Source organism: Bufo bufo, chromosome 11 (assembly GCF_905171765.1).
Source record: "Bufo bufo chromosome 11, aBufBuf1.1, whole genome shotgun sequence".
Lineage (NCBI taxonomy): Eukaryota > Metazoa > Chordata > Amphibia > Anura > Bufonidae > Bufo > Bufo bufo.
In genome coordinates this window covers 38,100,904-38,114,888 of record NC_053399.1, presented here as the reverse complement: position 1 = coordinate 38,114,888, position 13,985 = coordinate 38,100,904, and the positions used below count along the sequence as shown (strand labels likewise).

Below are 13,985 nucleotides of genomic sequence, written 5' to 3'. Positions count from 1 at the left end.
AAATCCATATAATTTCAAAGGGTTCACATACTTTTTCTTGCAACTGTAAGTGAATATAATAAATAAATGAGACACTCCATTGAAAACTCATGGATCCATTACCAGATCCATTAAAGAAAAAGAAAAACAATCAAACAAATATTTGAAAAGTATGTGTATTGTGTTGAGCTCCACATGTGTCGACATTTAGATGTGTTATTTGCTATATAATATAGTAGTGAGGGGTGGAGGGATTGTATTGATAAATGCTATCAGCACTTCTAGTCACAAGCAGCCAAGGAAGGCTAAAGATTGCTTCGTGCATTAAATTCAAGGATCTGCTTTTCATTATCTTCTTCTCAATTAAGCCTGTTTATTGTGGCTGCTTCAGTCTACGGTTATTTAGCTGCCTTTCCTTTGTCTGCAACTTAAAGGTCGAGGTTTTTGGAGCTCATGTTTCTTTCTGCTAGCTGAATTGGAATGGACGGTGATTTATGGAAGTGCCATTCATTATAAGATCACTGCTCAAATAGCCTGCCTCGTCACAATATTGGCTTTTCAAGTATTTACCTTCACCCTTTCCCAGGATTTTTGTTGTATTATGTTGCTTTTATATGTGTACTATTTAAGGTAAACCTCTTTAGTGGAAAAAAGGGACCAAGGACTATAAAATGTCTTTGAGAAAATACTTTGTATGACTGAGGTTACACACAAACACCATACACATACGATAGTTGCCAACAGTCCTGAATTTGTAGGGACTGTACTTTTATCTTCACAGCCAGTCCCCGCAAACTCGTCAGAATACGGGCAAATTATGCACTGCTCATAAGTAGGTGGTCCCTGGCTGGCTTGGGGCATGCCTGGGGCGCGGGACTTAGATGCCCCTAAATTACCAGCCACAATGTTGGTAACTGTGCATGTAGTGTCCAAATAAATCTCATAAACTTCCACCATTATGAGACAAGTAGGCCTAGTTTATCAAAGCTGTCCAGTAGCTGACAGCAACCATTCAGAGTTCAGATTTCATTCTTTAAAGGGCTCTGTAAAAATGAATGCTTATCTCTGATTGGTTGTGTTGAGCAGTGAAGTCTAACAGCTTTACTGTTAGTATAGATATATGATGCCCACCGTATACAGTGCCTGCATCCAAGTTAAAAGGACGTTTCTGAGGAGAGCCCTGTCTGGCTGAGAACAACCGATTAACAGGGCTTTCCTCGTAATGATCATCTTAAATCAGGGATGCTCAACCTTTGGCCCTCTAGCTGTTGCAAAACTACAACTCCCAACATGACTGGGCAACCTATAGCTATTAGGGCATGCTGGGAGTCATAGTTTTGCAACAGCTGGAGGGCCGCAGGTTAGGCATCCGTGCCTTAAAGGGAACCTGTCATGTGGATATTTGATTATAATCTAACTAATTATATACAATCATTAACTACTAAAAAGTACCTTAGATGTATTCACTTACTGGTGTGACAGATGGTTACCTCATAATATATACACAAAGATGCCGCATGCTAATGAGCTGATTTGACTCCAGCGTGATGTCATTGAGTCCAGCGTATATTTAATTCAGAGATATAGCCACTCCCCTGCCCACCTGCTGCTGATTCATATGGAAAAAAACTGTCATTCAGCAGCAGGTGGGCGGGGAGAGTCAGAAGCTCATGAATATTCATGACTCATCATTATCAGCTGGAGCTTTTCAATACAAGATGTTGGCAGATTGACTGGGTCAATTAAAGAAAGTGACCCAGCATTTTGCTAAGAGAATCAGTCACTTATTTATGTTGCCCTTAGTTAGGACACCATAAAACTGGTGACAGGTTCCCTTTTAAATGATAATACATAATCCTTTCATATGTTGCCTAAATTATATGTGCTCTAAACAGTAAACTACTGCTGTGGATTGTAATAAGGGAGCCTTGTAGTATCCGTTTCTCCATAGCATAGATCATTAAAATGATACCTATTTTGAGTGTGTCTGTTAAAATGAATCCTACCATTGTGTGTTCGATTACACACAGTCACTTTAATATAATTTTTGATCTATCGATAATATAAACTGGATGTTGAGAACACGTCTCCTTTTCCATTCTTAGGCTGAAGTCATCGGTTTACAAACATCCGGGGCTTGTATTTGTTGGATGAGCCTTCCTGTATGACCCAATAATTCAGATACAGGGCAAAAAGCAATGTTTCTGAACCTGGCAGACCTCTAAAACTGGGTCTTTGATCAAAGCTTGGCATGAAACGATCTGCCATTCTGCATGTTGACGCATACACAGGGCCAAAGGCAAGCGTTTGGGAAGATCAGGTAAGGAGCTTGCACAAACGTGTTGGCTGGTTTCTGTATGAGAACAATGGTGCTGTTTACTACATTCATCAATTACAAATTTATGTGTGAGCCTTTACGTATAACTGCTATCATTCATAACTGGTGCACCCGCCATGTCTGCTTAAGATCCACATGCACTGTCAGGCCATAGCTTTTGTTTTCTCTTCATTTTGAAATTATTATACTACTTATTCAAAAGTGTAAAGGGATTATCCCATGACTAATGTAAAAAATGAAAATCGGACATTATTTAGTAGATGACGACCTCTTTCTAACAAAGCTAGAACCAGCCCTGTACCTCACATGGATCCAGAGATCTCCACATTCATTACTCTGCTAGATTTATATCAAGCCGACAGCTCAAGGGGCGTGTCTTTTCTGCTGCAGCTCAGGGGGGCGTGTCCATGCTCTCCCTATCACAGCTCAGGGGGCGTGTCTCAGCTCTCCCTATCACAGCTCAGGAGGCAGTTGACGGATGAAACTGAGCATGTACGTCCTCAGTGAGCAGGTCAAATAAATAGGAAAAAAATCAAACAGCAGGCGGCGCTATACAGTTACACTTTATTGAATAACTCAGTGGCTATGCTAAAATTTTAATTACATGCAATTACAAAAGTATTCAGATCCAGGTGCTGGTTTGTAATTTAACATATTATATGTAACAGTCCTATCAGGAAAAAATGTTTTAATTTATAGCATTTTATATTGCTTTCAGATTTGGTGAGGCTTGATCTATACACATTTCTGTGCTCATCAGAAGTCATTGTGCAAGTACTGTGGCTCATTTACTGACCTGCACAATGGGCTCCCTCTTGATGGTGCCTTAGGCCAGTATCAGAAGAGCATGCCCACTGCGTGAAACACGCTACCTATGGAACCTGTAGTGGACTCAGGTCCTTTGACCACACAACATTATAATGATTTATGCTGCGTGTGTCTGCCCGAACTCAACTGTAATGATTTGTACCGATGGCATTATGTCAGTACAAATCATTACAGTTCAGGTCAGACATAGAAGTCAGTACGAATCACTACAGTTCAGGTCTGACAGACACACAGCATTATAATTCATTATAATGCCGTGCGGTCTGGGCAAAGAAGCAGAGTCCACTATGGGAATATTTTTACTAGAATTCCATCATTTATCAGATCTCTTACTCAAGCCTACCACTATGTATTTATGTTTCTACCACCGCTCTCTTAGGCTTCTTTCCCATTTGCGGCACATCTCTTCTGCAGTGTGCAGCGGTTTTTGTCCTGTCAAATACCAGTATATTTGCAGGGTAATAGCTGGTTTTCCGCTGGACCCCATTATAGTCAATGGGGCAGGCAAGCATTCTGGTAACATTCGGCAGTGCCGGATCCGGAGAACATCAGCAGGCTGTTCTCTGCCAGAACAGCCTGCCGGAGAGCTGTGCTGAAAATGTGAAACTAACCTTACTAGTGTGAATGATTTAACCATAAACCTACATCTGCTTTATTTGACAGGTACAATGAAGACCCCATTTTTGCTTCTTACCTTTACGTTGGTGCTGGATTCTGCTTACTCAGTAAGTGTGTTGATTACGAAAGAGTGCGCTTACCAAAAACTGGAAATGTCAATTACCCTGATTTATCAACCAAAAATCTTCAAGTTTTATTTTTATGCCTTGCTGAAAGTAAATGATGTAGCAGTGAGAGATTATAGGGGCTATCAAAATAACATTTCCATTTGAATTGGTATTTAGTACTATTTAATATACATTCAGCATAGTTTTGTCAGCACTTAGAACCAAGCTTATGCCCAAAAATGAAAAATGTTCGCCAGTAGACCAAACCCAATCATAGGCATCCTTTCCCCTTGTTCTGTTATTCATTTTCCCATCTGCTACACCTGCAGAACCCTCTGGTACCTTCCTCTCGATCTTCTCAAAGGTAGGATAAAACCTGTAGGGTTGGGCACACGTGGCTTGACAATTTCTCTTTATTGCAGTCCTGTTTTGAAGGTGGTCCTGCAAGCAAATGCTGTGTTTTTGAAAATGCAAGTAACAGTAGACAGTAGGACTGGCTAAGATGGATGTCAGAATCCACGCTTATTTAATGTACAGGCAACAGAATAGTGACTTGGGTCATAACTGGGTAATTCGCCTGTTTTATATTCCTCAAGGACTCTGGGAAGGGCAGACCTCTTTTTGGACAGATATATCCAGAAGATAAGTGTCTATTGTGGGAAAAGCAGAGTGGGCTGACAGCCAAAGGGGTTTTTATGTCACCCCCCGCCCCCAAGGACTGTATTGCACTGGAAAATGAGGCTGATGATGATCAGGAACGAAGCGTTTCTTCCCAGCAATCGCCTGCTCATCAGTGATCTCCTCCGCAGTATGGGGAGGAATGATCGCTAATGCTATTGCTCGTCCCCATATAAAATCATTGTTTGCCGGCAGCAGAGTGCGATTAGACTGCACAATCTGCTGCCGGCAAACAGTGATTTTTGTGCCCGCATAAAAAATGCGATTACCTGATGAACTAGTGTCTGCTTGTTTATTGGGTAACTGGTGGCGCTTTTACACAGGTGTTCCTATGAAGCGATGATCTGGCCGACCCTCGACCTGTGTGATACAGACCTTAGTCGCTGGCTCTGTTACTAATATTGAACATGCCTGCTAATGGAAACATCTTGTCAGTGCTTCTAGTGCCCCCCTCCCCCCTCCATTTTTACATCCCACGGTGTAATCTCATTTTATTTCAGTAGCGCAAGTAATTGCTTTACATTGAATGCCAAGTGTGAGATCATTTAGCCTGTGGGCAATACACTATGGGCCAGATATATCATTAGGCTAAGTCACTTTTGTGGAGTCAAATAGTCGCAAAAAAATGCGCAAATCAAAATTTTGCGACTTTTTTGCGACTTTTTCAAGGCAAGCGCTAAGCACTCCAGTTTTGAGTAAATGGGCGTTTTGGCTTATGCAAATGATTGGCTAGACAAATTTACTATTGCGACTTTTTAAAAAAGTCGCAAAAAAGTCCCAATTTCACTCCAGTGAGGACCATGCTTATCTTATGAGACTTTTAAATAGAACATGCGACTTTTTCATAAAAACGTGCGACTTTTCCGTTAAGATGTGCGACTTTTGTAAAGCTGCTTACTGACGGATAAACTGCTACCGTCAAACCACATTTATTACAGTCTTAAAGGGCCGATCATAAATCTGACTTGCCTAAAACTGACTTTAGCCATATGTGAAAGTGGAGTGAGCTGTCAGAGGAATGATAAATCGGGCCCTATGTATACATTCTCACAAGTGTTTAATTTGTAAATACTAATCTGTGGGGGGGTGTCAGGGTTTGGCGTGCACTATGACTTCTAGAAGGTATGTTGGGAAACCAATTTGTTTTTATAATATGTTTATTTTGTCTTTAAAAGCTATGTACACTTTTGAGGGCAATTTTTTATATTATTGCATTGTACTTATTTTGAGCTAAAAATCTTTTTTTCAATTGGTCTTTATTAAAAATATGGAATCCTTTTTTGTGTACATAGCTGAGATGCTCTAGTAGAAGCCTATCGATTTTTTGTCTTTTCCGTTATCTGGGGAGCAGACAAACTCCTTTTTCTGCTCTCTGACATTATAAACACTCATGAAAGCTCAATCCTTATCTTACTGATAAGAATGTGGCTTCAATAAGTGTTTATGACCTCTTAGTAGTTTAGAGATAAGGTTTATTAGATGACCGCACAAAGTGAAAGTACCGGTCACACAAAAACGGTTAACCCTTTGTGACAGAATGGCTCAATATTTTAAAAAAGGCCAATTGAAAATATCATTTTTAGCCAAAAAGGAGTAAAATGTAATCATAAACAAAAATTGCCTCTGAAGGTGTACACAGCCTTTAACAGCAATATAATTTTGGGAAGCTTAGATTGGAAGAAGTGGGTTGTATTTGGTGCCACCAGTTACCAAATACCGATAACATTACCGACGTGTCTTGCATTTTATTGAATGAACACCATTAGAGCAGGGCCGACGTACAGATAAACTGCCATGGCCTCAAAAGATCTTCTTGCAAATGCAGCATACCGACCCACAGGGGAGGTGTGGTGGTGGTGCTAGAGAGAATGAGTGTTGTGTCAATGGCTATCGGGGTGGTTGGTAGTCTTCATGGTTGCAATTTCTGCTCCAGTACTCCCCTAGGCCATACGTGCAATGACTCTGGAGGCACAACCCTTCTTCTCTTCAAAGCAAACCCTGGATCTTGGGGCTTCCTGCCTAGTGGTGGATGGGCTGCCCTTGATGGTGGATGGGTAGCAGGGTGCAAGGCAGGAGAGCAGGTGCAGGGCTGGCAGATGGTGGAGGCAAAGATCATGCCAGCTTGACTATAGCAAACCGAAGTCTCTTTACATGGAGATGATGGGTGGCACAGTTCAAATATAAGTAGTAGACACAGTTCTCAAGTATATCACTTTGCAGGTGTTTCCTAAAAGGCTGTGCATAGGGGGTAGGCAGTTTAATAATCCCCTGTAAGTCTCTAAGTTTCTCTCTAGATATTCAATGCAATCCTCCCAATTGACCAAAGGCATACAAGTCATTTCTCAATCTATCTGCAGTACTCAGCTGTGAGGTGCCGTCCTAGAATGGATGGCCAGTCCATCTCAGCAGCATGGTGGGCACCCGAAGTTATGAACCACTGACAGTAAACTCAATGCTTCTCTCCCTTCTAGGTTTTTTCTTAGCACAGTTGCTTTTCTGGTAGCTTTAAATCACTCAGAGATGGTGGTTCCCTGGATAAATTCTGTATCATTGTGGGCTTGCTTGTCAGCAGCCACTACACACGTTCTCACTTGGGACTGTTCACCAGAAGACTCACTAACCAGGGAGGCAGGACCAGCCCACTCCCGTCAACTATAACTAAAGCTGCCATTTAAATATTTCCTTCAGATATACAGCCAATTTGTATCACAAAATGCATAATACAACCACATTAATCACTTGTACCACTGAAAGTGCTTAGTTAACATAGAATAACTCTCTTAGCAATGAACCATACTACATTAGAACATTATTTAGCAGCGAACAACTGAATCACTGCACAAGGGGGAGTACCACACTCCTCAGCGATGGTAATAGGAAGTTAGCATAGAGAGCCATCAACAAGGTTAGTGGACAACACAGCTTCTGTCAGTGACTGGAGGATGAGGGGATAACTATTATAAAGTGCTAATACCAGTATAACAGTCATGTGGACAGCTGGCAACAGTGCTATGAACCAGGATGTTTTATGGTCTGCTTGGTGCTCTTTGAAAGGCAGCATCTCTACTATGTTCTTCATGCCAGCAAAGCACTTGTTCAAAAAGCAATGAAGGGCACTAAAGAACCCCCCCTAATTCTATGTCTGATCCTTCCACATTATATTGTGATGTCATGGTAGTTGGGTGCATAGTCAATGGGTTGGTTGAATTGGGACCCATCGAGTTTCAATAATTGACATTGACTATTTGGAGGAGGATCGGGCCAACCAGAGCCATGTTCTCCCATCTCTATCATCCCCATTGCAGTCAATCCCTCCGTGTACAGTCGTGGCCAAAAGTTTTGAGAATGACACAAATATTAGTTTTCACAAAGTTTGCTGCTAAACTGCTTTTAGATCTTTGTTTCAGTTGTTTCTGTGATGTAGTCAAATATAATTACACGCACTTCATACGTTTCAAAGGCTTTTATTGACAATTACATGATATTTATGCAAATAGTCAGTATTTGCAGTGTTGGCCCTTCTTTTTCAGGACCTCTGCAATTCGACTGGGCATGCTCTCAATCAACTTCAGGGCCAATTCCTGACTGATAGCAACCCATTCTTTCATAATCACTTCTTGGAGTTTGTCAGAATTAGTGTGTTTTTTTTTGTCCACCCGCCTCTTGAGGATTGACCACAAGTTCTCAATGGGATTAAGATCTGGGGAGTTTCCAGGCCATGGACCCAAAATGTCAACGTTTTGGTCCCCGAGCCACTTAGTTATCACTTTTGCCTTATGGCACAGTGCTCCATCGTGCTGGAAAATGCATTGTTCTTCACCAAACTGTTGTTGGATTGTTGGAAGAAGTTGCTGTTGGAGGGTGTTTTGGTACCATTCTTTATTCATGGCTGTGTTTTTGGGCAAAATTGTGAGTGAGCCCTTGGATGAGAAGCAACCCCACACATGAATGGTCTCAGGATGCTTTACTGTTGGCATGACACAGGACTGATGGTAGCGCTCACCTTTTCTTCTCCGGACAAGCCTTTTTCCAGATGCCACAAACAATCGGAAAGAGGCTTCATCGGAGAATATGACTTTGCCCCAGTCCTCAGCAGTCCATTCACCATACTTTCTGCAGAAGATCAATCTGTCCCTGATGTTTTTTTTGGAGAGAAGTGGCTTCTTTGCTGGCTTTCTTGACACCAGGCCATCTTCCAAAAGTCTTCGCCTCACTGTGCGTGCAGTTGCGCTCACACCTGCCTGCTGCCATTCCTGAGCAAGCTCTGCACTGGTGGCACTCCGATCCCGCAGCTGAATCCTCTTTAGGAGACTATCCTGGCGCTTGCTGGACTTTCTTGGACGCCCCGAAGCCTTCTTAACAAGAATTGAACCTCTTTCCTTGAAGTTCTTGATGATTCTATAAATTGTTGATTGAGGTGCAAATCTTAGTAGCCACAATATCCTTGCCTGTGAAGCCATTTTTATGCAACGCAATGATGGCTGCACGCGTTTCTTTGCAGGTCACCATGGTTAACAATGGAAGAACAATGATTTCAAGCATCACCCTCTTTTTAACATGTCAAGTCTGCCATTTTAACCCAATAAGCCTGACATAATGATCTCCAGCCTTGTGCTCGTCAACATTCTCACCTGAGTTAACAAGACGATTACTGAAATGATCTCAGCAGGTCCTTTAATGACAGCAATGAAATGCAGTGGAAAGTTTTTTTTTGGGATTAAGTTCATTTTCATGGCAAAGAAGGACTATGCAATTCATCTGATCACTCTTCATAACATTCTGGAGTATATGCAAATTGCTATTATAAAAATTTAAGCAGCAACTTTTCCAATTTCCAATATTTATGTAATTCTCAAAACTTTTGGCCACAACTGTACACCCTGGTATGTAATAAATTAACTTTTCTGTATTGATATTTCCTTTTGATTAAAGGTCCTAGTGCTTTATGTATTTATTTGACACCAGTATGCTTAATATATTGTAAACCAGTAAAATTCATATGTTTGTTACACAACTCACCTGAATGCAATATTTTACAGGTTAGAAGGGACAGAAGACAGAGTGATTTTTGGGACAACTGGAGCAACTGGGGAGAATGCAGTCGTTCCTGTGGTGGGGGAGTAAGTTTCAGAGAGCGTCAATGTTACTCTCGTAGGTAAGTTACCATTTTCAACTGTTTTGCTTAACTTATACAGACTAGGTCTAACACTAGTGGTACTTTGCCTGCAAATGCATAAAGGCAGCAGAAACTGATCCTATGGTATGGTATATAAGATGTGGTCATACAAAAACAGATGACTGGCTTTTAAACATACAGTCAGGTCCATATATATTGGGACATCGACACAATTCTAACATTTTTGGCTCTATACACCACCACAATAGATTTGAAATGAAACAAACAAGATGTGCTTTAACTGCAGACTGTCAGCTTTAATTTGAGGGTATTTACATCCAAATCAGGTGAACGGTGCAGGAATTACAACAGTTTGCATATGTGCCTCCCACTTGTTAAGGGACCAAAAGTAATGGGACAGAATAAGGCTACTTTCACACTAGCGTTCGGGTGTCCGCTCATGCGCACCGTTTGAAGGGGCTCACGAGCGGCCCCGAACACATCCGTCTGGCCCCAATGCATTCTCAGTGGAGGCGGATCCACTGAGAATGCATCCGCCTGCCAGCGTTCAGCCTCCGCTCCGCTCAGTGAGCGGACACCTGAACGCTGCTTGCAGCGTTCGGGTGTCCGCCTGGCCGTGCGGAGGCGAGCGGATCCGTCCACACTTACAATGTAAGTCAATGGGGACGGATCCGCTTGAAGATGACACCATATGGCTCATTCTTCAAGCGGATCCGTTCCCCATTGACTTTCAATGTAAAGTCTGAACGGATCCGCTCAGACAACTTTCACACTTAGAAAATTTTCTAAGTTATAATGCAGACGGATCCGTTCTGAACGGATGCGAACGTCTGCATTATCGGAGCGGATCCGTCTGATGAAACATCAGACGCATCCGCTCCGAAGGCTAGTGTGAAAGTAGCCTAATAATCATAAATCAGACTTTTACTTTTTAATACTTGGTTGCAAATCCTTTGAAGTCAATTATAGCCTGAAGTCTGGAACGCATAGACATCACTAGACGCTGGGTTTCATCCCTGGTGATGCTCTGCCAGGCCTCTAATGCGCATGCGCCGGCTAACGGCACGAACCCAGCGCGTGCGCATTAATTACTGTGATGCCGTACAAGGAATGGGCATCACAGTGCGCATTCGCCGGCCGACTGACTGAGTGCGCAGGCGCAGGATCTCGGCGAAACAAGAAGTAAGTAGATGGGCGAGCAGAGGGAAAGGATGGGCGGGCAGAGGGAAAGAATGGGCGGGGGGAAGCGATGATAAGGCTGAGCTAGCTGGGCACCTACGAGGGTAACGCCGCCCCTGGGCACTTGCGAGCCCTCATTTGCATATGCTACTAAGTTGTTTTTTGCCGGTTTTATAAGTCCAGGATTGCTCATAAAGGTAACGTTTTTATTAACTGTAAGGCTGCTAGAAAGCTATGGGAAGGGTTAAACAGGTGAAACTTTGATGACAGACTCCCTTTAAATCAGACCTAATGCTTTGTAGGATGAGCTCACGCTGAATGTAATTATAACTTTTCTGGAGAAAAAGTTATTTTAACCTATATGCAAATGAGCAGTTAAGTGCACCGAGGGTGGCCTGAAACCACAGTGCACCCTTCCTGCTTTCTTTGCCAGCCCTTCCCTCTCCTTCTTGATTGACAGGGTTTGCATAGTCATCTCGCCTGGCCATGTCTATCAAGAAGAAAACTAAGGCCCCTTGCAGATTAGGTCCAGATGCGCTCAGTGAAAACTGCGCAATTTCGCAAGCAAGTCCATTCAGTTTTGTTTGCGATCGCGTTCCGTTTTTATCGCACAGGTGCAATGCGCTTTAATGCATTTTACACAACATCTCTTAGCAACCATCTGTGAAAAACGCATCACATCCACACTCTCTTGCGGATGCGGTGGGATTTTCACGCAGCCACATTCACTTCTATGTGGCCAGCGTTGCGTGAAAATCGCAGAGTGTAGAACATGCTGCGATTTTCACACAAAGCACAAGTGATGCGTGAAAACCAACGCTCATGTACACAGACCCATTGAAATGAATGGGTCCGGATTCCGTGCGGGCGCAATGCGTTAACATCACGCATTGCACCCACGCGGAATACTCGCTCGTGTGAAAGGTGCCTAAGGATCTAGCAAAGAAAACAGGAGGCAAAAAGGTGAATAGAGTGTCTTGGGTCAATCGTGCACTGGTAAGACCGAGCTCAGTTTGGAGCGTACATATCACTGGTATCGTATTGTGTGCGTCAGCGGTATTGAGCCTATCACTATAAGCCATACCTTACAAGTGTATTGGACTAAATTGGGCCCCGCAGTTCAAGACTGTTAATCACAGTTTGGTGGGTCATTAAATAAGAACTGTATACCACTATATCCACTATATCTGGACACTTGCTGAACATTATAGATTGCGGATAGCCTCATTAATTGTGGACAATATCATAGGATTGGAACCAATAACCACCAGCCATCTCGCTGTTCCACTGTGGTATATCACAACTTAGTGTGCAATATATAGATTTGTATATGGATCATATTTTATTTATGTTTTAGGGGTGTGTTCTTAAATATTTTAACACATTAAAGTGTATTATTACTATACTGCCTGGTGTTCCCTCTTGTAGTGTGCCCCCCCATATCTGTTGCTTATACTCAATCGTGCACTTAACTTTTTCTTTTTTCTTTTTTTTTTTTCACTTTTTCTCCAGAATGAAGCAAATGTATCATTGCATTTAGCTAAGCTAACCCTTCAAGGCATTGTCTGGTATTTCAATCAATTTCCTGGTGACAGAAAACCTTTTAAAACAATAGAACTTCTGTTCCATCTTTGACATTATTTTAGACCGCATAATTTCGGAACCTTTATATAGTGTTATTTTCTTCATTTTTCTCTTAGTGTTTCGTGCTGGAAATAATTAAAGGAGTTGTGCAGCGGTTTTATATTGATGACCTATCCTCAGGATAGGTTATCAATATCTGATTGGTGGGAATCTGACACCGTCTGATCAGTCCAATCAGCTGTTTGAAGAGGAGGTGGAGCTCCATGTAACCGCTGCTTCCTCTTCATTACACTGCTCGTCCTCTCTGAAGTGCAGTGTAATTACAAGTACTCTCCATTCTCTTGAATGGAGCGAGTACTTGTAATTACACTACACAACCACTACAGGGAAGACAACGCGCAGTGTAATGAAGAGGAAGCTGCAGATATTGATGACCTATCCTCAGGATAGGTCATCAATAATACACCCCTGCACAACCCCTTTAAAGAAATAGTAGGGATGTAATGGGATTCGCGTCCCCACCTATCCCTTGGTTGAACTTGATGGACTTATGTTTTTTTTTTTCAACCATATTAACTATGCAAGTCATTAATATTAGTGCGCACAATGTTCAGCCAAAAGAAAAAGATTTTCAGTGCTCCAAATAGGAAACTTCTGAAGATTGGTACAATGTTGGGGATATAAAGCAAAAGGCTTTATATAAAAGAAAAGGATCAAAGAAAACATTTCAAATGATTATTGATCCTCGAGGTGGACATATATAACACCTCAAAAAGAGTTTGATCTGTTATTTGATTATATTGTAAAACAAGGTACAAGCATCTATGCAAAAATATAAATGACTTATTATACAATAATTTTAAATACAATCAAAGATTAATCAATGTGAAATTCAATAATCTGCAATGATACACAGTGATATGCAGTACCCAAAATTCGCCACTAGATGGCACCAACACAAATACCAGCGTGTACACAGTACCTCTCAGACAGAAGAATATAATACAATCCGTCTCGACCACAATTTTTAGATCTAAAAACGTAATAATGTTAAAGGATAGATACGAACCCTTGCTCTGCACAAACCATGACAAATCTCGGATAATCGGGTAGGATGGTCACACAACTTAAAAATGATCAAGCCTGGTATTGACTATGGAATGAAATTATTCCAATCAGAGAGTTACCTCTGAAATCAATATTTAGGTTTTTTATTCAGTAATATGCATCTTTACTGAATAGTGACAATATTGAGGTGGCACTTTTAACAACTATACATCCGCCAACAGCAGGGAGTTTTCTAAATATCAGGTTGATTAATTTAGATCAATACTACACAAAATAAAGTTATACATTACTGAGAATGCAGATGATGTGCAGAGACTAAGGGAAGTCGGCTCTAAGTTACGATCTGGTCATTAGGATCTTTCTCGTGGGTTTTCTTTGTTTCTCTGTGTTTTCCTGGTTCCCTCTTGTCTTTTTCCTGTTGCTCTTTTTGTTTCCGTTCTCTCCCTCTCCTTCGTGTGTGTGTGTGTGT

The 13,985-nt window shown here is 41.7% G+C and overlaps 1 protein-coding gene across 4 annotated transcripts in view; it reads left to right on the top strand.

The window, feature by feature from the left end:
• The window catches only part of PAPLN (papilin, proteoglycan like sulfated glycoprotein), a 116,978-nt gene that overhangs the window by 16,574 nt on the left and 86,419 nt on the right, over positions 1 to 13,985 (top strand). For 3 of the 4 annotated variants that reach the window (XM_040411610.1, XM_040411606.1, XM_040411607.1), the window contains 3 exons: positions 2,085 to 2,299; positions 3,809 to 3,870; positions 9,588 to 9,703. In XM_040411610.1, coding sequence (XP_040267544.1) covers positions 3,814 to 3,870; positions 9,588 to 9,703 — 173 coding nt within the window. In that variant the 5' untranslated portion in view covers positions 2,085 to 2,299; positions 3,809 to 3,813. The remainder of the gene's footprint in view (positions 1 to 2,084; positions 2,300 to 3,808; positions 3,871 to 9,587; positions 9,704 to 13,985) is intronic. The other variant, XM_040411608.1, reaches the window with a different exon arrangement.